This window comes from Hippopotamus amphibius, chromosome 1, assembly GCF_030028045.1.
Source record: "Hippopotamus amphibius kiboko isolate mHipAmp2 chromosome 1, mHipAmp2.hap2, whole genome shotgun sequence".
Lineage (NCBI taxonomy): Eukaryota > Metazoa > Chordata > Mammalia > Artiodactyla > Hippopotamidae > Hippopotamus > Hippopotamus amphibius.
The window spans coordinates 96,232,834-96,259,023 of record NC_080186.1 but is presented as its reverse complement, the minus strand read 5'-3'; the positions used below and the strand labels follow the sequence as shown (position 1 = coordinate 96,259,023).

The window sequence follows — 26,190 nt, the reverse complement described above, 5'->3', positions numbered from 1 at the left end:
CACAGGTAAGATAAGGGAACTTTAAGCAATTCTGAAAATGGAACACTCCTTTTCTCAGGCTCAGAATGGTAAGACCCTCAGAAGCAGAGACTCAAGATCGAGCAAGGCGGAGGCAGACACGTCCAGGGAACTGAAGGCCAGATGCAGGCTCCAGGCTCCAACTAACACTGACCACAAAGCTGTTCCTTGCTTCTCCCTCAGCCAGGCAGGTTCCTGGGCCTTCCAACCCTCTCCTTCCCAGGACTCCTGATGGCCCGCTTCCCCAGGCTCTGGGCACTTACGTTTCCTCTCAGTCCCAACTCCCCGCCCCATGCCCACTGAGGGCCCAGGACAGCTGACGCCCTCTCTGACCGGGCCCCACCCTCCCCAGTACTGGAACTGGCTTGGCTGCGACCCGCTCAGGGGTGTGATCCAGAGGAACCTGCGGCTCCCACTGCAGTCACCTCTAACCCAGGGGTGCAGACGACGTTCCCCTCCAGCAACCCAGAGCCCTGCAACAAAACCAGACGGATGCGGGTGGGGAAAGAACACTTGGGGTAAGTGCCAACCCCCTCCACTCCCCCCTCAGATGGGAAAGGTGGGCAGCTTGGCAGGGACACGGGCGTGACCTATCAATGCTGGCAAGAAAACCCACTGTCTAGATCTGGAGGAGATATTCAGGGGCCGTATTTCCTGCAGACAAGGCAATGGGTGTTGTTTTTGCTTCCTTTTAATGTAAACAGAATACACAAACACATTAAAAACCCCAACATGACACAAGAGAATACACACAGATTTATATATAGGTATTTACAGACCCTTGCACACCAAGAAAAAAAAATGGCACCTCTGGTTAAGGGAAGCTTCTCTTCCTGTCCCAACCCTGTCCAAAACCAAAGTGCTGAGGCAGCTGCAGGAGCCTCTGCAATTGCTTCTGGATGAAACTTAGCAAGAGGCTGGAATGACATCAGAAACCCCCCAAAGTAAAACCAAGATTTCTACTTTCTGGCCTGGCTCTAATCCTAAGCCCTCCTCTTTGGCAAGCTGACATGCCAAGGATTTGTGTGTCTCAGGAAGAGTCCGCGTGACCTCTGAAATTCAGATGCAGTGGGTTCCCAGCCCACCCCAGCTTTTCCCAGCCTTGGGGTGGGATGACAAATGAGCTGTAACCAACTATGTCCAAGAAAGGAGGGCGGGCAGGAGTAAAGAAGAGAGGATCCCAAGCAGAGGGATGACCACTCCCGAGCAGGACGCTGGAATCAACGAGAGGCCAGATCCAGACTCGCCCACCAGCCCAGTGCCGGCTCGGGAGGGCACAGTGGGACTGTGCTGCCACCTGGAGGGTGATGGGAGCACTGCAGCAAGGAACCAGGACAGCCCCTGGGGTGCCTGGAGATCACCCCGTCTTTCATGTTCAGTCTCCCGCCCAGGAGCCTCATTGCAGCAGCTCTTCCCAGGAAATGGGCTTGGAGAAAACCTCCCTTTCTAACCAGAGGTCGTAGTTCATCTGGAAGTCCTCCGGGAGGTCCACCCGCTGGCCCAGGACACTTTGCAGGCAGTTGTCCACAGGCAGAAAGTCAGGGTTGCTGTGGGCCCGGTCATAGCGCCGGGCATTGAAGCGCTCGATGTTGGCACGGAGGGCACACTCCTCTGCCTGGAAGTCCCAAGGCCGGGCATCAAGATCTAGGACAAAGCAGGAAGACACGGTTACGAGCCAAGCCCTTGTGGCAGCTCCCTTTGGGTTCACTGCAGCTCAGGGCCACACCAGCCTGGGCTTGGAATGCTGCCTGTCAACCAGGAGCAGGGAACCTCCAAGCCCCATCCTGGGGAAGACGGACAGGACTTCTTTCCTAGATACAAAAGAAAGTCAGGTCAAAGGGAAAAGCCAGAGCTACGGAGAAAAAGGCTACACTGCAGCTTACATGAACCTGGCGAAGGAAAGCCAGGGATACAACATGCTTCTTTGAAAGTCACGCTTTCCCTGGCTCTCTGGGATCAGAGGCAAGAACCTGCAGACCCCCCATCTGCTCATTCTCTCAATCCCCTGACCGGCTGTTGTGGGCCACCTTGGGTCCGCACAAATTCAGGGCGTCGGGAGCGGAGACGCAGCCACAGGGCGCTGGTGCTGCAGCCGGGAACTGTAAGGCTGGGGCAGCAGGCTCGGGGGCACCAGCAAGACCCACTCTGCCAGGGAGGCCAAGGCAGGGCAGGGAGGCACGCACGCAGATACAGAACAGTCAGGGGGCACAGGGAGGCACCCTGCCGGGAGAGAGAACAGAAGTGGGGGGATAGCATGGCCAATATGCCCTGACTGTGCCCAGAGCCCTAGGTGTGATGGAAGCTGGGGTGAGGAGAAGCTGGAACAGATTACAGAAGAGGACAGGGAGGGACAAAGTGTGGGCCTTATATGCGTTGAGAGTTTGGCTCTAATTCTTAGGGAAATCAGAAGCCAATGAAGAATTTTACTTGGGGAGGTACCACCACTGGGATGTGCATTTTAAAAAGATCACTAGGGGACTTACCTGGTGGCACAGTGGTTAAGAATCCGCCTGCCAATGGAGGGGACATGGGTTCGATCCCTACTCCAGGAAGATCCCACATGCCACGGAGCAACTAAGCCCGTGCATCACAAATACTGAGGCTGCACTCTAGAGCCCTCGAGCCACAACTACTAAGCCCGCATGCCACAACTACTGAAGCCCACACGCCTAGAGCCCGTGCTCCACAACAAAAGAAGCCACTGCAATGAGAAGCCCGTGCACCACAACAAAGAGTAGGCGCCGCTCACTACAACTAGTGAAAGCCTACGCGCAACAACGAAGACCCAATGCAGCCAATAAATAAATAAACTTGGGGAAAAAAAAAAAGATCACTAGGGCAAAGTCTGAGGCACTGAGAAGGGAAAGGAACTGGAGGCAGGGACGCCATCAGGAGCTGTAAGAATTTCAGTGACCAGAACCAAGGCAGCTGCAGAGGGGAGAGAAAGGATGAGAGGACGGAGAAAGTCTTGTGACGATTTCTGGAAAAGGAAGAGGGAGGCAGAGAGGAACGGGGATGACCACAGAGGCCCAGCCTACCAGCTCCTCCAAGTCCTTCCCAGACCTCCCATCGTGATGCTGCAAATGCAGCAGCCGGGCTCTTCCAGGTTGCTCCAGGGAAGCTTAGCGCAGAGGGAAAGCTGTTACCTCTCCCACCACCACCCTGCCCCACCTCGCTGGAGCCTCACCATTCCCGTAGGCCCAGTCGTCGTTCAGCCGGTGCCGCACCTTCTGGTAGATGGCAGACATCGTCTTCATGTTGCTCTTTCGCCACTGCCGCCCCAGGTACTTGGTCTGCACCTTGAGCAGCTTCAGCACATAAAGCTGCATCATGGCCTGCTTCACTTTCAGGGCCCGCTTCAAGATGGGGGCTGACTTGAACACCACCAGCATCTGGGAAGGGTTACAAGCGAGGCCCATGCTAAGGGCAGAAACAAATGCCTGCACCACCATCATGCCGCTGTCCTGTCTGGGGTTATGGGCAGGGCGACCGTCACAGTTTCCCCCAGACTGAGGGGTTTCCTGGGACATGCGACTTCCACTGCTACAACCAGGAGAATCCCAGGCAAACCTGGATGGTTGGTCATCCTGGCATCTGAAAAAGCTATGAATTCCTTCACCAGAAATATACTTATGTGCACATATATACAGTTTCAGAGGATTCATGGACCTCCCCACCCCAAAGGCATCCACGGAGTCGGGGTTTAGGCATCCACCACTCTCAGAACCCTGGTGAAGAAACTGGAGATCAAGAGGATATGGAAAATTCCTTTTACACATGTAGATTTGTTTCAGTGCATGACTGAGCCTCTGCCAGCTTCCAGTTCAACACATCAAGGAACCAGGGATCAGACCTTGAAGTGCGAGGATATGGCTACAGGAAAGCTGGGTGAGGGGACGCGGCTGCAGCAGCAAGCCCACCCTGGGGACCCCACCCCCCAACGTGAAGGGGACCAGACGGCGCGTAGCACTCTGCTCTGCGCGCCAAGATGCATGCCTGCTGACGGTGGTGACTCACCATTGTCCTCGAATGCTTCCATTTTGTCAGCTTGTTCAAGATCCGAAGCAGATTAATACAAGAAAAGAGGTTCCTCCAGCAAAACTGGTTATTGTCACCTGCTTCCTGCAGGGAAAGCCCAGGAACAATCATCTCCCACACCGCTGCAGGTGTGCCACAGTTTCCAAGGCCCTCCCATACACGACCTCAGCACTGCTGGGTCTCTCCACGTGTGTACCAGGAACCCGCTCCTCTCCTCAGCCCAGGGGGAGCTCCATCCCAGAAGCTGGCAGTGGGTAGGGGGTGCTCCCTAGAATTTTCCTGCAGGAAACGTGGGGCATGATATTGGAGTCTGTGGCCTCGGCACCCACCACCTGGGGCATCCAGGCTCCCTCAGAGCTGTGGCCCCAGAGCGTTGCAGTGTGGGCACAGGGAGACAACGCGACCAGGTGACCTCTGGGTCAGCAGCCCCTGAAGACCACACTCCTGACGAAATAATCCCTAAATCCAAGCGTTCCCACTCTGCAAGCTCCCTCCCCCGGCCCCTCTACGCAATTAGAGTGCGGCAAAAGCCAGGCACTCCACAGTGACCTGACCTGCAAAGACACCTCCACTGTGTGGGGGACACAGGCCCTCCACCCCCACCCTCACACCAAAGGCAAGAGGCGAGCCGCTCACCAGACTCTCGGCAGTCAGCTCCGGCAGCTCATGCACGGCGCACTGAGGGTAGTCCAGGACGGAAATGCTGCAGGGGCGAGAGGAGCCAGGCGCCCACTGTGAGCAAGGGCTGGGCCTGGAGGAACAGCACTGGCTCCCGGCCCCCTCCCCCACTTGCTGGAGCAGAAGCAGCAATCCACCTTAGCTGCACCACCCTGCTTCCCTCAGCTGTAACACAGGGAAACACTTGCTCCAAAGGAACTCGTAAGATCCCTCTGTAACCAAACTTGTAATCTTATAAGGGGTGGAGACAGCACATCATCCCTCACAGCAACAGACCTGGAGCGGGGCACAGACTTCTCTAGGCAATTAATTTATGCCAAGTCCCCACTGCAGACTGTCTGGCTAACAGCTCAGCTTGTGGTGTATCACACTGATGAGCCATTAACGTCAAGTACAGCTGGCACAGGTGACGGGGCGGGGGTAAGAGCAGACAAGGCATTACAGTGCACGTGGCCAAACTCCTCTGAGAGAGCAGGTGCCTGGCCAGTCTCCTCAAAAAAGAAAAAGGGGGAAAGAAAAGGCACAGAAGGGCAGTGAGAGCAGAGGGCAGTACTGGAGCCCAGGATGAGAGCCCTCCCACCCAGACACAGACAGCCTGAGGCACCTGTCACCAGACTAGCTAGACTCAGGCTTGACCGGCTGGCATCCTCCACTAGCGGGGACCACGTCTCATTCATCTTTGAGTCCTGACGCCTGGCAGAGCACTGGCTTGTGGGTGCTGAACGGACTCAACGGCAGAGGCCAGCTGAGAGCCCCGCCATCTGGCCATACCCACCCCTTCCTAATCCCTGGTCCTTGTCACCTGTTCTTGGCAGTGATGTAAGACATAATGTTTTGATTGAAGAACTTTAGGATCAAAGGGATGCAGTTGGCAAACACCAGGTGCTGGGCCATGTACTCAAACTGAAAGCAACCGGAAGAAAAATCAGCACGCCCCTTGGACCTCACCCTCCTTCCTCCAGTGATAAAAGGCCTCGGTTGGAGGACTGTGTCTTGGGACGTTCACGCCGAGCTCAAAAGATTTGAAGGCCAAGGCCTCTGTTCTTTGAGGCCAGAGGAGCAGCACTGCCTGAGGCCCTGGCCCAGTGGACAGAGGAAGGGGCTGTAGGTACCTGGTAGACGTGGTTCAACTTAAAGTGCTTGAGCAGCAGCAGCAGGACCGCAGAAATGGCCTTAACAATGACCTCTTTGTGGCGGTTCACATCCACTCCCAGCTTCATGCTCTGCAACACTGTGGTGCTAGAAGCACAATGAGCCAGGTGAGCCCCCAGCACATGGAGCATCTCCTCTCTAGTGCTCCCAGGAGACGGGATTCCTGAGCCTTCTCTGGGCAAAGCTCCCACCTCACCCGCACCCTGCAGACATCAGAGGTTAGGCCCAGCGCCTCCCACCCACCTCCCAAGCAATCTAGCTCAGCACAACAGATTTCTTCCTTGTGATGCCCCAAACACATTCTTAAGCCTATTTCTCTGCTTTTCCTCCAAAAATGAACTTCTCATTTCAAGATCTCCTGTAAGCTTCTGCCACCATAAGAACTTGTGTTCCTCACAGTGTGTTCTATGGAATACCAGTGTATCGAGATGTTTCATATTATGGGGGAAAGGGGTTTTGGAGTCAGATAAATTTAGGAAGCATTTACATAAATCATTGTCTTGCAAATTTAGGAGTTCTCAGTATACATCCTTATAAGAGGAGATATAATACTTGACCCTGGAATCCTTTCTCTAAGGACCATCATGATGGCCTGGTATTCTATGATATTCCCTTTGGGGTTAGCCAATGCTGCCTCCTTCCTCACTTGGCTATCACCACCAGACTCAAGGAGCCCACCCACCAGGGAGCTGGGCTCAGAGCTGGGCGGTGCTGGCAGGCACACAGATCAGGTGTCCAGGTCCTTCTCAAAGTAGAATGTGATCTTGGTTTGTACTCTCACATCAAAAAGATGAGGTCAGTGCCCCAGGGAGGAAGAACTCCTAAGGATTTTATTATCACCCTGAGACATTCAAAAATATTCTTCATGCCAGTTCACTGGTGAATAGGAATCTACACCCAGCTCAGGTTCAGCTGTTGGCTGATTTTTGTCCAGAAGCTAAAACGGTACATCCTGAATGTCCCAATCACATAGCTTTCAAGAGAGCCTTTGAGGAAATGTCAAACACAGTCTGATTCACTTTACCGAGGAGGAAGTAACTTTCCCCAATTCACTCTGATGTTCATTCAGTGGCAGAGTCTACACTAGAATCCAGGCCAACTAGATTAAGCCATCTCCCCAAGCAGTAAAACTGAATATTTCACCCAGTACATTTTCTTTCTCCTGAGCCAGGAATAACCTAAACTTAATCTGCAGAGAAGCTGAGCCAAAACAACAACAACAGCAACAACAAAAACAAAGAACAACAAACAACTTAGCTAACAGTGGGACCAAAAGGCAAACACTTCCCCTTTCCCCTCTACCCTCTGCCCCTGACCTGCTCTTTCACAGGAACCATATGTACTCAAGACTCAGACTTGATACTCACGGCATCTCCTCAGGCAGAACATCTGCTAGGATGTTGATTGAGTCTGTTTTGGCCTTTGAGGTGGGAGCTGCGGCCAGCAGGATCTTCAGCAGCGCAATCTGGGGAAGGGCAGACCGTTCAGACGGCATGGATGAAGGGCCCGGGGGCAGCACTAAGCCCTGAGAGGTGGTCCTTCTGGAGGTGCTCAGGCGGCAGAAGGAGGGGTTGAAGAACAATGGCAGGCATGCCCTCAAGGCCAGTGTCATGGGGAGGCGACCCCACGGCAGGCAGAGCACTCAGGAGGAGTGCACTCACCATGTACTGCGGCAGGCTGGGGAGCAAGCCTTGGTAGAGGGTTTCCGCAGGGACTTGCTCGACTTCCTCTTCTCCCTTTCAACACAATGGGTACAATGGGTACAAATACAAAGCCCGGCCCGTGCCAACAATGCTCTCCTGAGCCAGCTTACGAGCTGCCTAGAGGAGGATCTGCAAGTATGGATGTTAAATGATGATAATGATGGCGTGCCTTGAACAGTACAACATGCCAGGCACTTCACTTGTAAAAACACATTTAATCCTTACTACAACTCTATGAAGAAGGTACTACTGTTATTCCCATTTAAAAGGTGAGGAAACGAAAGCAGAAGGAGATCCAGCACCTTGCCTAGGTCGCCACCCACAAAGCGGTGGAGCTGGGATTCAGAGGCAGGTGGCGGGCCCAGAGTCCGTGCTCTTAACCCCTGCACCTGACACATGCCAGCTCTGCAGCAGGAGCTAGACTTAGAGCTTTTTGAGGGCAGGCCTGGGGCACTTTGCAGTCTAGGCCAAGCACAGTGCTGGGAACAGCTGGGATCCTGTGGGCTAAGAAAGGCCTCCAACTCACCCCTGAGAGAGGAGAGCGAAGGTACTCCTCCTCCATTTGCGCCTGGACCTCTGCAATTGACGTATACTTGTGCTGGAGAAAGAGGGAAAGAGGCGCTGGGGAAAACACCCCTCGTTCTCTGGCCAAATGCCCATACCTGGCAAAGACCCCACACAATTTTCTTCAAACACCATCTTCTCAAAGACGGCTAAGTCACCACACAGATCCTGAACTAAAATCCCAAACCTGAAATATTTCTCTAAGTGGGCACCTATCTCCTAAAACCAGTGTAAGAAAGAACACAATAGATTAGAAAAAAAGCAAATTAAAGGAGAAAAGGGGGCTTTCCGATAGCGACAGTGACAGGAGGAAAACAAAAGCAGAATCAAGCACGCGAGTGCTCAGAAAGCCCCTGCAGGAGGCCCACTTGGCACTGCAAATTTCAAAAATATATTTCAAAAACATATAAACACTTACAATCCAGATGTGCTTTTAGAGGACACAGCTCTTCCCTGCTCATGCTGTTTCCTCCCATGTGGAGGGACACAGGTGCACAAAACACTCCAGGTCACTCCCTGCCCCCTCCCCCCACTCACTCCACCCCTCCCTGACTGGTGAGTATGGGAGGAGGAAGAGGACAGTCTCAGCCCAACCTCTTTCTCTTCTCTTAAGAAAAAAGAAAAGCCTGTAAACTCTTCTGCTCCTTGACCAGGCTTAGCAGGGTTCCAGCACTGCCTGGCCAGGGTAGGCGAGTCTGCCTAATTCTGGAAGTGAGGTATCTGGACACTTGCCGTCGTTGTGTTCTCATGCCTCATTCTCTAATCACTCTATGGGCAATAGAGCTGCTGTTTCAATCTCCATCTGCCTACTCCTCTAACTCAACTGCCTTCGAACTTGGGCAAGGAGAAGGGAAGCTATTTACTAGGCCCCTTAAAACTCCAACTGTTAGGTAATATAATCTTTAATGAACCCCCAGTCAGTGCCCAACAAAAGCTGTTAAAATAAGTAAAACGCAGAGGAACTGTTTTAAAGGATACTGCCACCGTCCACCTATTCCTCCACCCCCGGTTCCTTCAGGCAGACAGAAGTCTAAAAAGGCTTCTCCCAAAGGGCTGGTCTCACTTTATTCACTTGGGACCAAACTAGGCCAAAAGCTCACCCAAAGCCACCTACCTGTTTCAGAGTCTTGATGCTTTCGTGGATTGGCCTGGGCAGACCCACCACTGTGTTCGTGTCACTGGAGAATAACAAAGGCCCTGTGTTAGCCCTAGGTCCCTGAACACCAAAGGCCAGGAGGGTGACCTTCCCGCTACCTTTCTTCAAAAGGAACTCAGATCACACTCACCTTCCCAGAGTGTAACCTATGAACTTGCTGCGGCTGGACTCGAGGAACATCTCGATGTCTTTCTCCCTGCCAAAGGAAAAACTGTGGCTTTCTTAAATGTTATCTCAATGCATCGTGGTTAATAAAACACAGAGGGACTTCCCTGGTGGTCCAGTGGTTGAGACTCTGCACTCTTAATGCAGGGAGCCTGGGTTCGATCCCTGGTCAGGGAACTAGATCCCGCGTGCCACAACTAGGACCGGGCACAGCCAGATAAATAAAATAAATGAATATTAAAAAATGAAATGAAATAAAATAGAATGTCCAGAAATTGTAAAGCCAAAAGAAAGTCTCCCACAATTGTTTTCTTTATGGAAAACAGAAAATAAAAAAAGAAAGAAATCTAGTTTACTCATAAAATTAAGCTGATACATGAAACTTAAAAGCATACTTTGTTCAGATATTATTAACAAATCTGTCAACAGAATTTCTCAGATATTTACAATTTTTACAATTAGAGCTGTAAGCTACTGATTTTTTCATACGAGTCATACTGTCCTGTCTCAGACAATCAGGCTAGTTTGCATTTCCTGATGACTTGTTTTGTATTCCCATCACAGATCACTGAAGACTGGGGCTTTACCTGGATCAAGAAAATGACTTCTGTATCTTTTCATACGTTCACCTATTTCTTAAGCTGGCACCCTTTCAAACAGATATCATTTACATACATCCAGGAACCTTCACATCCACTGATTCATGCACATGTTATCTCAAACATCTTAATTATGGTTCTAAAGAAATTCTTCCTTAATCTATAATTTTCTGTCAAAAATCACACACAACCCCAGGGTGGGAAGAGATGGGTTCACTTAAATGTCCTTGTTTTAATTTTTTCCTATTCGCTTTCACTACTATCACATCTAACCAAGAGCTAACCGACGTTACTCATTCGAGAGCCATATAAGGGCCTCTTTGTGCAAGGCCAGCACCCTGACACCCTTCGGGCCAGCACCAGCCACTTTAAGAGAGGCTCCGCACAGAGCCAAGGTCAGCCTGGCCCTGCACGGGACCTCATGTGACAACTCAGGCCAGGTGCCAGGCCTGGGGGTGTGGCTACTCAGATTTCAGGAGCAAAGAGTGTTCCAGAGATCTGAGACTCACCTGACCTTGGGAGCCCACGGGAGCCCCTTTGGGCAGGTAAGCCTGTCGGTCTGGGGGTGCTGCAGCGGGGGAGGCATCACCTCGTCCCGCTCAAGGGGGAACGTCTCCCCCTCCAGACTGCTGTCATCATCATTCTCCTCTTCCTCCTCCCGAGGGTCGTCAGCCTTGTAGGGGTCCCGCTCGTTGAAGGCATCCAAGTTGTCCTGCTTTATCAGAGCCTGAGAGCAGAGGGAAGGGAGATCAGACAAAGGCCAACCAACAAACTAGAAAGGGGCATGGAGGCTAGAGAAACGATCACAGAAAGGTGGCAGGAAGAGAGCCAGGAGCAGTGGGAAAACCTGAGAGGAAGTCAAGGTTGCGCTCAACTGACAAATCAGTTCATGCCCAAGTCCCTCAAAAGTGCCACACCTTGAGTGCCCACTATAAACCGGGCCCTGGGCTGGGGACACAGTGTCCCTGCCCTAAAGGCTTTCATTCTGACCAGCTGACCAGAGGGAGCTTCCAACAACCTTCTAACAACCTGGGGCTCATCCAGTGACCATGCCACCGCACCTGTGCAACTTGAGAACCCTCAGGAGTCGTAGGGACCTTGTCAGCCTCACCTTGTGCTCCCGACGGCCCCGTTTCTGCTGCTGTTCTATCAGGTCAGAGGCAGAGGCTGGGGGAGAGGCGGCCCTCATGTTGCGGATGACTTTGATGCTGTCCTCAGGCAGCGGGGGGAGGCCCAGGGTGGCGCGCTTCTCGGCCTTCATGCTCTGCAGCTCCTCAAAGCCGCCCAGCGTGCACTGCATCACAGACAGGCGCAGAGCAGGGTCAGTGTGGCCATGAGCAGGTCCCTGTGTGTGTCGGGCTCGAAACCACTGTGACACCATGGCCCACGTCTTCACAGAGACCCACACCACCTCCGAACAAGAGACTGAATCCACTCCCAGGAGATGCGCGCGACATCAGCATGGGAGAGAGAACACGGGGCAAGGACGGGAGACACGCAGGCTGACCGAGCCTGGTGCAGAGACGCACGCAACTGCGTGTGCACGACAGACTCCTCAGGTGAAGCAGAGGCCATCCGAAGAGCTTAACCCTTCAAGTGCACAGAAGAGTAGGTGAGACGCAAATGCTTCGAAAGCTGTATATGCTAGTCTTTCAAAGTCAGATCGGGAATACACTGTTGGATGCTCAAATGAAACAAAACAAAACAAACCCCATCTTCATCTAAACATCTCCCTAGAAGCAAAACCTTAGTAATTTTCAGTAATTTTCGTCTGCTGAGTTTCACTGTTTCTAAGCAATTCAGCTTTCCTCTCTGGCTTCAGTGAGGCTTCATGGGGAACCAACAGGCTACCTGGCCAAGATCAAATGTGTAAAGCACTCTAAAAAGGCCTAATCTCACTGAGCCCTGGCTCCACAGAGCTGGCCCATTCTGCAAGAGAGGAAGGTGGGTCCCAGGGAGAGAAAGAGTCCAGACTCCAGCTCCACTGTCTTCCCAGGTCGCTCCCCCTGGTTTGGCCTGGGCCTGGCTGCTGACAACGGCCCCAAGCCAAGGGTGCTAGCCAGCCCGCTCTCCTGGACCCACCCCTTCCCTAGCCAGAACAAGAGTCAGCTTTCATACCACACCCTGAGGAAAATGTAAGCCCAGGGCTCACTCCTTCTTCTTTCAAGTGACATCGGACTGAGAGGCCCCAATTACAGCAGCTCTAATTTTGCCTTTACACTTTACAAACCCCAGGTTCAAGAACAGCTTGTCTGGAAAGCAGGTGTCCTATGACTGCAGAAGATAGCTTCCAGGAACCAGAGAGCCAACATTCTATTCTGATTCAAAGGCCAAGTCCTCTTTGGCTGAGTGAGCCCAAAGTGACATTTTTGTCATCACCTTTCAGGAATCTTCTTTCAGAATTTTTTTTTTAACCAAAGCAGTTATATTGTCATATAATTCAATATTTAAAAGGCTATACAGTGAAAACTCTCCTTCCTGCCCTGTCAACTAGCACCCAAGTTCCCCTTCAGGGAAGCACTCACCAATACTGTCTTCCAGAGCAGCAAGAGAACCTTTTTCATGGGGAAGTGAGGGGCATGGCCACTGCAGAATTTGGTCACCATCCCAAATAACATGATGGCAAACGGCTCATTGTGGTACAGCGGGGAACCTGGGGGATACAAAGGTATCAGGACCACAGGCAGGAAGAGGACCCTCCCAAAGCCCTCCAACCTCGATTTCAGGCAGGGCCTGGAGCCAGGATCCCCAGAGTCCTACCCAGCTCAGCCCTGAAGGTCTGTCGCATCGCCCTCCACTCGGCCTTATCACCCTCACACTCCTGGTGCACAGTCTCCACAATCAGGTACATGATGTTGAGCAAGACCCTGGGGACAAGAGCCAGCTCATAATGAAGCAGGATGGGGGGTCAAGGGAGCACCCCCTGGCTTCCTCACACCCCGCCTGACACGAGAAAAGCCTGCACACGAAGGCTGGCTGCTGGGGGAGGGCTGTAAAGTATGAAAAACTAAAACTGAGAGTCCCATAGAGCACCTTGTGGTGCTTCCTTCTCTGTCGTGGTGCTAAGGTTGGGACCAGATCATCTTCCACTTTGTGTTTCTAGCAAAGTGCTTACTCAAAGGTGCTTAATAAATGGCTGTTGAATGGATGGATATGAACAAGAATGGCCAAAAGCATTTACTACCCTAAGCTTCCTAGGATGAGAAAAACACAGAGGCGGAGTGAGCTTTGGAAGCGAGTGTTGGATCAGACAACGCAGAGGATGATCAAGGTGAGAGCAAGGAAGTGTTTACCGTGACCGAGTGGCAATCAGGAGCAAGCAGGGCAATGGCCAGGGATCCTACTACAGTGGGGAACACCACCAACATCTAACCTGAAAACTTCCAAATTCACAAAGAGACAGATTCTAGTCCTTACAAAAATGGGAAGGTGATCTTGTTGTTTAGCAGTTGCTATTACTTCCGGCACAGCCAGGAAACATCATGAAGTTGTCAGGACTAACCCCACACTGACAGGCGTCAAGCTGTGCATAGAAAGGTAGGAGCACAAGGGGCCACATCATGTGCTTTGTCCAAGAATGCCACTCCACCGAGTTTCCCAAAATGCCACTCCACAAAATGCCACTCCACCGAGCGTCCCAGCAGCAGTGTGGGAGGAGGCCACATTTCACTGTGGCTCTATTAAGCGGCTTCACCCTGGATTCCCACTGGGAGTCTCAACCCAGGGCCCCAGCCAGGGAGAGCCCTCAGCAGGGCCTACTGACCACACCCTGAGCCCAGCACGCCTGCAGATTAGTGGGTACAGAAGGAGAGCACACATAGCGAGGAAACCCAAAGGCACCCACCCATGCCCTGCCCTGCCCTTGCTCTCGCTCTCCAGCTAAAGCTCAGGGAGCCCAGGCTTGCTGTCTGCCTCACCTCAGGTCCGTGCTATCAGCCAGGGAGATGGCCGGCTTCCTCACCGCACTGCTGCAGGCGGCACTGTTGCTGCAGGAGAAATGCGAGAGTCAGTGCCTTTCCCGAGGAAGAAAGAGAAGTGGCTCCCCCGACAAGTGCTGCCCAACAGGGGAATAAAACCCTATGCTACACCCTTAGACTGCACGAGAACCCACAGGACCCAGGACCAGACTGCCAAGGTGTGAATCTTGGCTCTAACATTTACTGGTTATGTGCCCTTGGGCACTCAACTTCTCTCTGCCATAGTTTCATCATCTGCAAAATGGGGATGGTAAGAGCAGCTATCTCATTAACAGGAATTAGTACACAGTGTCCTTAGAACAATGCCTGGCGGGGGGCCTTCCCTGGGGCTCCGGTGGTAAAGAATCCGCCTTCCAATGCAGGGGATGTGGGTTTGATCCCTGGTTAGGGAACTAAGATCCCACATGCTGCGGGGCAACTAAGCCGGCACGCCACAACTACTGAGCCCCTGTGCTACAACCTATAGAGCCCACACGCTCTGGAGCCTGCACACAACTAGAGAGGAGCCCATGTGCTGCAATGAAAGAGCCCCCATGCCACAACTAAAGTTCCTGCATGCCACAATGAAGATCCAGCATGCCTCAATAAGACCTGACACAACCAAAAATAAATAAGAAACACATAAATAAATAAATATTAAAAAAAAAAAAAAAAAAGAATAATGCCTGGGACATATAAGCACCCAATGAGTGCTTTTATTGCTGATGGTGTTTCCTGCAGATGAGCAGCAGCTGACCTGTCCTCCAAAGAACTGGTGGAGACACAGGCTTTGAGCCCATGTGCCAGACCTGAACCTGGCTGCCTGCTGAAGGGAAACTTGCAGTGCAAACATAATGGAGTCTGCAGGTTCAAAATGCGAGGGTTTTTTTCTTTTTTCTTTTTTTCCAAGGGGCACTGTAGGCCTGGGCAGGAGCTGCACTGTCTGGTGAGCTCTCTGGTGTTAGTGAGCTGTGGGGCCCCTCATTGGTCTTCAAGGTTTGGGTAAACATCTCCTGTTATTCCACCTGGCTGGTCAGAACACAGCTCCGTGTGACCCTATAACCCTCTCAAAACCAGTTAGTTCTGCAAGCTCTGTCCCTCTGCTGCCCTTTCCCTGCTTAAGCCCCTCAGAAGAACTCACTCTATTTCCATGTTCAGAAGCTCCACCAAAGCGTTGAACGTGCCCACCTCTAGGAGCAGAAAGATGTTGTAGCGCATCCAGGACTGTACCTCTGCCTCCGAGCTACACTCCCCGAAGGTGCCTGGAAACACAGGGCACAGCTCACTGAGCCCCTGTCCGTATCTGACTAGCCAGCATCACTCAAGCGAGTGCCAGGGGTCCCTGGGTGTCCACTCAGTACCTTGGGCAACATAGAGAATTGCTCGAGCCACCTTGAGCCTCTTCTCCCTGGCAGTGACCTCCAAGCCATCCAGGAGCCTCATGGCGTGGGTGCAGTGCTGATTGGTGTCCAGCTCGGTCCACTTCTTATCTGTCACTGCCGGGCAAGAGACCACTTACACTGGAGCCCAGAAGAATCCTCACAGTGGAACGGATACCATGCTAACCCATCAAATTCAGGGCTGCCACAGGACCAGAACACTCAGAAAGGAAAATTACTCTCCACGTGAGCCATGGGGTCACACTGCTGCCCTATGAATCTGAATTCCCAGACTGAAACACTGCTATTTTGGGTGCAATTTTAATCACATGAAGTTTTTGTGCCCCAATATTCACATTCTGAAAAGCCCCCACCGACTACCTGCAAGCCTACCCTAAATATCACATCTGGCCTTGAATAATCATGGTTCAGCAGGTTTCTTAGGTCACTCCAGGATGACTTAGGTCATTCAGATAACTAAGACAAGCCCTGCAGTGCTCTCAGGATGCAGGCTGAAAGGAGCCAAGAAGTAGGGGGGATTGTCTCACCATGCATCCGGAAGTCCTCCTCAAAGCATTTTCGATTCATCAGGAATTCTGGCCCTTCTGTGTAACTGTAAAGCTCTGCCAAGAACAAAGTGTCATCATCTCCATGTCCATGTCCCACAGTAGATGTCACATTTGCAGAGAAGGTAAGGCGTCTGCTTGTAGGACCAACTCTGTCCCCAAGTCACAGTGACTCCCGGACTATGCTATCTAATTACTAAGGGGGTCTTAGTGCTCTGATGTGCACAAAGGAGAGAATGCTGACGTCCGTTACGGCCCATAACCAGATGCCAGTTAGGCATAAAGCCAGTCATTTTCAGGCTGAAGTGCATCAGGCCCACCATGCCATGCCAGAGACACACTGTGAACGTGTGTCTCTCAGGTGGTTTGAGAATAAGGCCTGTGCTATGGAGGCTTGAGAATCAGCTCAGGCTGACTTCATATTACATGTGAGCAGCAGTGGCAGCAACAGATCGACACAGATGCAGGTACACTTGCCGGCACTCCTCATGACGGCCTGTTCTAGGGGGACTGCACAGGGCTAAGGAACATCCCTGTCCACACTGTGATTGGGTCATGGCCAAGTGAGCTGATCATGCAGAGATGCTTCATAAAAGTAAAGGGCAAGCCAAAGTCAGGAGACGCAAAGGGCTTGAATCCAACAGTTAACATGTTTTATATATACACATCGCTATTGGGACTATCTAGGGGGAAAAATGAACTCCAAAATGACACTCAGTCCTAATTTTATTGAAGTCCAATGAGGGAAAAAAGCACTCTCAAATAACAGGAAGGCTGCTGCTTTACCTGAGAGCTCTGCAGCCCACTTGTCTGTGTCAGCATACTCAAACTCCAGGTCTGGAGACTCGGAATAGCCCTGCGGAGAAAAGGACAGTTATGCAAAAGATCACTGTGTTTTCCAAAAGAACACACATGCTTCCAGAGACACTGCTGTGTTATAGGACATCACTGCCTCCATTTTTCTGATGTTTTATCACAATATTTCACCTCCTGGGCTAGTTCAGGTCTCCCTAAGAAGCCCTCTCAGAGCACCTTGCACTGCTCCGTCAGAGCACGTACCATAATTCATAATTACATACACGTGTGTCTGCCTCTCCATGAGACTGCTGAGTTCCCTGAGAGTGGGAATTTTGTCCACTTTGCTCACCGATGATTTCACAATGCCCAGCACACTACTTGCCACGAATGACTTATAGCTTACACTCAAACGAATGAACGAATAGCTTACACTCAAATACTCACTCTTTGGATGAATGAACACTAAAGCTTCCACGTATTCTGCGCAGTGAAATGACCATTCCACACGGTGCTAAGATTTTGAAAGCCTCATTTCTTTCTGGCTAGTGAGCTATCAACAGCTCAGAACAAAATGAGTACTGACACGCTCAGCCTTCCTGCCTTTCTCTCAAATTTCAGTGAGAACTGACAGACAGAGAAAGCAGCAGCTGAACAGAAATGGCTTCCCTCCCACACACAGGAGAGACTATGACAAAGAGAATCTTTTTACTGCTCGGGATAGGTGAGTACTGAGAACACACCATCTTGGAAGCCCCGTTCTGGGAAAAGAGAAGAGGTAAAGAAGAAGGTAGTCCTCAAGCTTAATTACAACCTACTTGGGAAGACAAAGATCACCCACAAAATGATATACCCACAAACAGTGACAAACATGAAGAACTCTACTCCTTATTCAGTGGCAACAGAGTGCACACGTTCATAAATTCCTGAGCTTCAGTTTCTTCATTTAGGGAATGAGGATGACAAAAATCTATCTTGAAGGTTTTTTAAGGACTAATCAAAATTATGTAGCGCACTGCGGGCTCTCATCAGACATCGGCCTCCCTGTCCTGCAGGCATTCCTCAGGTTCCCAGCCCACTGGTTTTAGCTATGACTCAAAAAAGAGCCACATTGGGACTTCCTAGGTGGCGCAGTGGTTGGGAGTCCGCCTGCCAGTGCAGGGGACACGGGTTGGAGCCCTGCCCCAGGAGGATACCACGTGCCATGGAGCAGCAAGGCCTGTGCGCCACAACTATTGAGCCTGCGCTCTAGAGCCCGTGAGCCACAACTATTGAGCCCATGTGCCACAACTGCTGAGGCCCATGCACCTAGAGTCCACGCTCTGCAACAGGAGGGGCCACTACAATGAGGAGCCCGCGCACCACAACGAAGAGTAGCCCCCACTCTCCGCAACTAGAGAGAGCCCGTGTGCAGCAATGGAGACCCAACACAGCCAATAAATAAGTAAATAAATAAATTAAAAAAAAAAAAAGAGCCACATCAGTATCTATAAGAAAACAGATTTAGACAGGTCTCTCAGCTTAAATGTTCACTGACTGACCTTCTATGTGTTGGGTCTATATGGAAATTAAAGGGTAGAAAGTGCATTTAATGGCCACTTAGGAAAATGTTTAACTATTTTAAAATTAGAACTCCTCTCATGATGAGAGTGGATTCACCCCTACCACTTTCATAATCCTCCATACTTGAAAAATTATTAATAAGTCACCACTAATGTGCAGTGAGCCCACCACACAAGAGCTACTAAAAGGTCAGTTTCATTGCTTTTTCAAATAATTCACTTCAAGCTCAAAGTGTATCTGATTAGAACTTGCCAAATGGTCATGTTGTACCAGAGGTTTGCTCTTGCCAACAAAAACCAGAAGCTTGGTTTCACATGTCTAAAGATAGCATCAGCAATCTCTGGTATGATCTGGTACATTATGTCTGGACAATGAGGAATTCCCTCTCATTAATAAGCACCTGACTGCTAATCAGTCTCGGGGTTGTCTCAGGTGAAGAAAACCTCACAGTAAGCGCTCTGGGAACATGCTGATTAAGAAGCCCTGAAGCGCTGCGACGTGTGTGTCTTCATTCATGAATTCTACAATGGAAGGCAGTGGGAGTAATTCTTTAACTCGGGGTGAGGTGACTAGTCAGCTCCATATTTCCGTGTCTCCGGAATGGGAGGAATTGCCCACTCACAAGAGACTAGGGATGCTGAGCCCTAACGCACGCTTAAATATATATTTCTGGTCTTCAGCAGTTCAGCATCGGGCGCACTGGGCACACCAACCACCGGGCACTGTCAAACCGTGGTCGGAACCTGCAGTGGCTAAGGTCAGAGTGAACAGAACTGCTCCCCCTCCTACTCTCGCAACCTCGGGACGCGTAGTATATACTATTAGTACTAACTAGCTCCGTCTGTCTTCCAGGTCCCTGCCCTGCCCACACACGCCGCCCGCCGTGAACCGCGGAACCCATGGGACCAGAAGCCGGAGACGGTTAGGGGGTCGGGCGGTGCAGCTGCCCCACCCTCCGGAGCGCACGCAGACCACTGACTCTTCACCCCTGAACCGGGAAAGGGGGCGGATTACCCGGAGGCCGCGCCCACAGCCCCGGCCGCAGAGAAGCGAACGAGCGGACACCGGCTCCGGGAGGTTCTCCCGGTCGGCGGAGGTCCAGGAAAGCTCTCCGACTTCACGCCTCCGGCCCCGGGGGATGCCAGCCTTGCTTCCTGTTCCTTTCACTGTAAATGACAACGCCCCTGCCGAACCCTCCGGAAAACCCAGGGTGGACCCGAAATTCGCCCCGGGACCGGGTCCCCCGCCGCTGCCCGCCTGGTGTTAGCCTCGCCCCCCAAAGCTCCTGACCTCCGAATCTTTGCGCTGGTTGCGGTTGAATTCTCGGGCTTTTCCCCCGGGCAGGAGGCCCCCGGCGGTCCGCGGTGCCCCAGGCGGAGGCTGCGCCGTTGCGGGCGGCGGAGGTGGCGGCGGCTGGGGCTGCTTGTTGTTCAAGATCAGCGGGCCGGGACTGCCGGCTGCCGGCTCCATCTTGGCTGCTCCACGCCCCCGGCTCAATTCACGGACTGTAGCCGTGATGCAACTCTCGCGTAACTTCCTCCCGGAACGCTCACTGGTCGCCATATTAAGTGTGGCGGCAGGTGCCAGACGCCATCTTGGCTGCCCAACACCTCGCGAGATTTCCTGTGTTTGAACTCACCCTTCTCCGTCCTTCTATTCCGTTTCGTTTCCAGTTTAGAGGTCGTTTTATCTGTGAAGGTTCCCTTAGCCCGTTCAGTCAGTTTAGTGGCCCCTCTTCCTTCTTTTAATAGTGCTTTGCACTTGTCACTTTTACAGCCCTGTCCAAAGCTTGGGGGATATTGTAGTGAACACAATGGACACGATCCCAGTCTTCATGGAGATTGCATTCACGTGGGGGAGATGTGGGAAGCAAATGAGTATATCAATGAAACAATTACAGTTATGACATTCATTAATCATCCATTCAACAAACATTTAGTGAATGTCTCCTAGGCTCCAGGCAGTGCGATAGAATGGGGAACAAAATCAAGTTCCTCTACTAATAGAGCCTAGTGGGAGAGACAGACAATGTGCTCACAATTAGACAAGTGCTGAGAAAAAACGAAAAAAAGTGTAAGAGATTGGAAGGTGACAGTAATGGGGGCAGGTGAGGTGCGGCAGGGCTGTATTAGGTAGGCCGCTGAGGGAAGGCAGGCCTGAGAGTGCGATTTTGAATGAGTTCTGAAAGAAGTGAGGGAGAGCCACGCCAAGATCCGGGGAGGTAACACAGGCAGAGGGACCAGCTAACTGCAGAAGCTCCGAGGTGGCGTGGCAGGAATTGAGTGAGCCACGGAAAGAATAGTAGGAGGTGAGGACCATGTAAATGCAGGGGCCAGGTAAATATAGGGCCTTGAGAAGAATGGAAAGGAGTTTGGATTTTATTCTGTGAAATGGAAAATCGTCAGAAGATGTTAACCAGGCAGGTTTATGGTCTGATGTTTAAAAGACCCATCTGTCTGCTTTTTGAGAAGGGATGGGGTGTTGCAAGAGTAGGTGAGGGTAGACAGGTTACCAGATTATATAGGTGGAAATGATGGTGGCTTACACCAAGGTGGATCATTGGGTTGATAGGGTAATTCTATACTGTGTAGGTAGATTCAACAGGACTTGCTGAAAGACTGGAATCCTATCAGCAGGATAGAAAGGAATAAAGGATGAGTCCTAGATTTTTGACTTGAGCAACTGGGTGGGTGGTTGTATTGCTTATTAAAATAGAGAAGTCTGAGAGAAAGAAAAATGGGTTTAGGGGAAAGATGAAGATGTCTGTTTTGGACATGTTATGTTTAAGATGCCCATTTGACACCGTGGAGGTGATGTGTGATAATGACATGTTACTATGTTGTGAAATCCCAAAAGGTGTTGTATTCATCTTGTCTCTCAAAGATGAATAAAGAACTACATTTTGGCTGCTCCACACCCTCAGCTCAATTCTTGGAAAGTCATTGTGATGCAACTCTTGCGTGATTTCTGCCGAAGTCCCACCCCGTAGTTGCTTTGAAAGTCTTTGTTGCAAAATAATGAACAAATCCAAAGCTGCTGTGTTGCTACCTCCTCCAACTATCTTCCTGTCCTTTGCCCCTGTTCCTTCTCAAATCCAATAATATACAGTATAAATTAGCATTTCATCCAAGCTGGGCTGCATCAAGCTGATAGGAAAAACTAAGGAATTGGCAGGAAAAGGACCAATGCTGAGAGGCTTCTTAGACAATATCTGCAAATCCCACACAACCCAACACCTGGCATCTAGTGACCACAGTTTTGTCAAGTCCTAATACTGACCAAAAGCTTAGAAGTTTTGGTCAAGTTCTAAGACTGACTACTACAAGTTCTATCACCTGGGGAAAGGCTTAGACCTTTAAACACAGTACACTATTTCAGCTACATTCAGAATAAGGAATGTTTTGATTCAGTAATTCCACTTTTAGTGATAGAGTCTAAGGAAATAATCAAAGATTTAGACAAGGATATATGTATGATGATGTTTCAGGCAGTGGTATTTTCAATAGTGTAAAGTTGGGACCAACCTAATTTGAAAAATAGCCAGTAAGAAAATAGCTAACTAAATAATGGAGCACACAAAAGATTGAATATAGAAAAGTCATTAATATTTATGTTTAATATTAAGAAGAATTTTGGTGGCCTAGGAAAATGCTTATGATATAATTGAATGTACAGTTGGTTCTCAGTGTGCTTGTGTGTGTGTATGTGTGTGTGTATAGAAGAAGACTGGAAGCAAATACACAAAATTGTAGTAGGTTTTATTTCTAGATAGTGGAAACATAGGTTATTTTCATTTCCTTCTTTATACTTTTCTGTGTTTTTGAAAATTTTATAATTAATGTGCTATTTTTTGAGGTATAATTTGTGTACAATAAATTGCACATGTTCAAAGTATACAATTTGATATGTTTTGGCATATATATAAACACCATAAAATCACCACCACGATCAAGATAATAAACAAATGCATCACCCTAAAAGTTTTCTTGTGCGCCTTTGTAATCCTCTCTCCTACTCACTACTGTGCCCCTCTTCCATTCCCAGTTAACTGCTGTTAAGCTTTCTAACACAATAGATTACTTTGCATTTTCTACATTTTACAATAACAGAATCATACAATATGTATCCTTTTTTGTCTGAATTCTTTCACTCAACATAATTATTTTGAAATTCAATCATCTTGTTGCGTGATATCAATAGTACATAAACAGAATTCCATTGTTTACCCAGTCACCTGTTGATAGACATGTGGGTTGTTTCCAGTTGTTCTCACTTGTTCAAACTTAATATCAGGAAACAACATGGCTTTTTTTTATGAGTTGTCCCAGCTTGTGTGGAAATCTTTCCTGAATGAAATGCAGTGTCTCCAAGCTGTGACCAGCTCAAGAACTCCAAATAGGAGAGCTACTTGAATTGGTACCACTTTTGAGTTCCAGAGGGTCCTCACTTCACCTTGGCAAAGCTCCTTCCTGAACTGTATCCCATGTGGCATCTGGTCGGAAAAGGAATACCGGATGTGAGGGAGCGGAAGAAGTTGCAGAAGTGCCTTCATGGATTTCTCTTTTCTTTCTTCTTTCCTAACCTGTAAAATGAGGATAATCCTATCTCTCTTTGAAGCCATGGGTCAAATAAGCTAATTTATGGGAAATCATTTTTTAAAACTATAAATCATTGTTTTCAAAAGGAGAATTATGATTATTATTATTCCCAAGATGTGAAGCCTATGATGAGAAGGCCCTTCCTTTGCCAGAAGCAGACATGGTTCAAGAGACCAGGGGAAGGGAATTCCCTGATAGTCCAGTGGTTAGGACTTTGCACTTCCACCACAGGGAGCCCGGGTTCCATCGCTGGTCGGGGAACTAGGATCCCACAAGCCACGCGGCCCCCTCAAAAAAATGAGAGAGAGAGAGAGACCAGAGGCAATGAAATTTCATATCTGAGCTATTATAGCATTGCAGGGGCTGTACCAAAAACGTGGTAGTTTTTCCAGCTGGGCTCTGTAGAAGGAAATTGGCATATACTGTGTGTCTATAGGGTTTCAGGTACTGGGCAAGATGCTGCACATCCATCCATCCCTAAGTACATGATGGGAGGCAGAGTGAGCCTATTTCTGGCAATTTCCATGTTAGTTCTGGCCATGATATTGCTAGTCACTGAAGTGCTCAGTGTTAAAGTCATGACACCTAGAGCATCTGTGGGTCAGGTCTTAACCTCTAGCTGCAGTGACACGTGGAATTCTCTTCATGAATGGCTATGAGAAGAGGAAAAGATTAATAATGCTTTAGTTAGTAAATTAATAAATAAGGCAAATAATATTAATCCTGTCTTCCAAAGGAATCAGTTAGCCTAACTCTGTCTCAGGTCAGATTAATTTATAATCTCCTAGCCTTCTTACATACAGTATGGGTTGGTCAGAAGAGGATTCATACATACATCAAAGGGCTGATTTGTCATCTCACTTGGTTGTCCATGAGGCATTTCAAACTTAACACGTTGCAGACAGAACTCTGGATTCTCTTTTTCTTGCCCCAAACCTGCTGTTCTTCTGCTTTCCCTTATCTAAATCAAGGGTATTACCAACCACCCATTTTTCTCAAGCCAAAACTAAGGAGGCATCCTTGACTCCTCTCATCTTCACCCCTCACATCTAGCCCACCTGTGACTCTCCTACCAAAACACATCCTGGCGCTCCCTGTTCATGATCGTTGCCACTCTAGCCTTCCTCACTTACCCTCCTGCTGCCCTATAACCGACTATCCCTGAAGCCAGAGCTTTAGGGCCATGGATCAACTAAGTCACTCGCTCTCAATCTGCCATGGTTTTCCACCTCACTTAGATTAAAATCCTAACTCTTTACCCTAACATACAAGGCCCACGTGGGTCCAACAGGGATCTGCCTGCTTCTCTGACCTCATCTCCTACCACTCTTCTCCTTTAGCCTCATGCCCTCCATCCTATCTCCCCAGCACGTCAAGCTTACTGCTACCTACCTCATGACCTTTGCACCTGCTGGTTTTCTGAGGGTGGCAGCAGGGGTGGGGGAAGGAGAAGGCTGGAATGTCTTTTTATAGATAGTAATAATAACAGCATGCACACATATTTATGTGTGCTTACTGTATGGGAGGTACCATGCCAAGGACTTAAACTCATTGAATCCTCACAGCAACCCTATTGGATGGACACTGGTATTTCTCCCATTTGGAGATGAAGAGACCGAGACAGAGTTAAAGTATTTGCTCCAGGTCACATAATGTCAGGGTCCCCAGAAAGCAGGCTCTCAGGCAGAGATTTGCATTTCAGAGGTTTTTTGGAGACTGTCCCTGTGTTCCTGGTAACAACATCTACCAGGAGGTGAAAGAAACAGGATTGGGTGGAGGGAGAAGTTGAACTGTGACATAGTGGCAACAGAGGTCTCAGTGGATCCCTCAGGGCACTCTAAAACTGAGATGATCCCTCAGAGTCGTCCCCTACTGGAGGCTAGGGGCCAGGCCTTTATCCTCCTCTATGGACAAATCCTTCCATGGCAGACTGTCCCTGGGGAAGGGGCATATCTTTATGCAAGGTAGATTTCTTTACCAAGGGCAATATCTGGAGAAGGACTTAGCCAGCTTTCCTGGCAGTAGAAGAATGAGAGCCCCAGTCCTGGAGGGGGAATTTCAACAGTGCGTCATAGTATCCAGGATACACCATGCATTAGTTTCTATTTCTGTGTAGCAAATTACCCTAACACTTAGAGGATTAAAACAACAAACATTTATTATCTCATAGTTTCTATGGGTCAAGAATCTGGGGATGGCTTAGCTGGGTGCCTCTAGCTCAAGTTTGTTCATGAAAAAATTATTCTGACACTTGTTAGAATGGTAAGGAAGTCTTTACTCAGGACAATTTTGATAGGTGTCAATGCTATTGCAATAGGTGAGAGAGACTGGGCTCAACTCCAAATATGACAAAGACAGCTGGGAATTTATAGCCAACAAGTGGAATGAAGGGGGTCAGTGGATGAAAAATTACTGAGAGGAGACACCAAGGGTAGGGGGATTCTTGCTGAAGGCAGGCCAGGATGATCAGATATTATGGGTAGGAGATGAGGAATATTATCAGATATCAAGGGTGCGGGAGTTCTCGCTAAAGTGACTTAGCAGGATGCTTGCTACAACTGGACTATGCAGGCCCAGCAAGGATGGGGGCCAAGGTTAGGCTTAGTCAATAAGAAGGGTCAGAGGAGCCTGACTAGAGGTTGGTCAGGTGGAGAGTCTTTGTTAAGGCCTCTCCTGAAGTTACAGTCAAGCTACTGGCCAAGGTTGTGGTCTCCTCCAGAGGCTTGACTTGGGCAGGAGCAAGATGCTGGAACATATTCAAATGATATATAAGTGGTAAAACGGTAGGAATTGTGCGAGAGGATTCCGGGAATATATAGTGGAGCAGGAAGCCCCAGGTATCTGGCTCCTCACCTAGACAACAACTGCACTGACAGAATAGTCTGCTGTAACTATTTTGGAACTCTGGAGTCTGTTGAAGGCTTACAATTTCCAGGGGAAAGCTTGAAAGGTAAATTGTGGTGTATGCATAAGCAAAATATGGTACATACATACAGTGGGATAGTACTCGGTCTTAAAAAGCAAGGAAATTCTGATACATGTTACTACATGGATGAACCTTGAAGACATTATGCTAAGTGAAATAAGCCAGTCACAAAAGGCAAGTACATATTATTAAAATTATATGAGGTACTTAGAGAAGTCCAATTCTTAGAGACTGAAGTGTAATGATGGTTCTCAGGGGCTGGGGGGAGGAGGGAATGGGGAGTTCTTGTTTAACAGGCATAGAGTTCCAATTTCACAAGATGAAAGAGTTTTGC

General features: G+C 49.6%; 1 protein-coding gene and 1 non-coding gene across 2 annotated transcripts; one reads left to right on the top strand and one right to left on the bottom strand.

Moving 5' to 3' along the window:
• Window positions 1-693: 693 nt before the first annotated feature.
• STRIP1 (striatin interacting protein 1) lies at window positions 694-19,817 on the bottom strand. The gene is made up of 21 exons (XM_057728924.1): window positions 19,623-19,817; window positions 16,761-16,830; window positions 15,957-16,031; window positions 15,391-15,525; window positions 15,171-15,291; window positions 13,991-14,059; window positions 12,834-12,940; window positions 12,599-12,726; window positions 11,185-11,367; window positions 10,583-10,800; window positions 9,440-9,505; window positions 9,268-9,331; window positions 8,116-8,187; window positions 7,548-7,622; window positions 7,254-7,351; window positions 5,847-5,973; window positions 5,537-5,637; window positions 4,693-4,759; window positions 4,036-4,140; window positions 3,206-3,410; window positions 694-1,662 (listed from the first exon to the last, which is right to left on the bottom strand). Exons 1-21 carry the CDS (start codon window positions 19,800-19,802, stop codon window positions 1,415-1,417), a joined length of 2,514 nt encoding a protein of 837 aa, XP_057584907.1. The 5' UTR covers window positions 19,803-19,817; the 3' UTR covers window positions 694-1,414.
• Window positions 9,579-9,651, top strand: TRNAK-CUU (transfer RNA lysine (anticodon CUU)). The gene has a single exon. It is a non-coding gene; the product is annotated as a tRNA-Lys (tRNA).
• Window positions 19,818-26,190: the final 6,373 nt, after the last annotated feature.

What these genes read in the sequence shown, in the direction of transcription:
- STRIP1 (XM_057728924.1), bottom strand. Translation starts at nt 19,802, where the DNA reads ATGGAGCCGGCAGCCGGCAGTCCCGGCCCGCTGATCTTGAACAACAAG. An exon ending in TGCTCTGGAAGACAGTATTG is followed by an intron (nt 11,368 to 12,598) that starts GTGAGTGCTTCC and finishes TCTGTGATGCAG; the next exon opens with TGCACGCTGGGCGGCTTTGA. An exon ending in GTTCTGCCTGAGGAGATGCC is followed by an intron (nt 5,974 to 7,253) that starts GTGAGTATCAAG and finishes TTGTGCTTCTAG; the next exon opens with CACCACAGTGTTGCAGAGCA.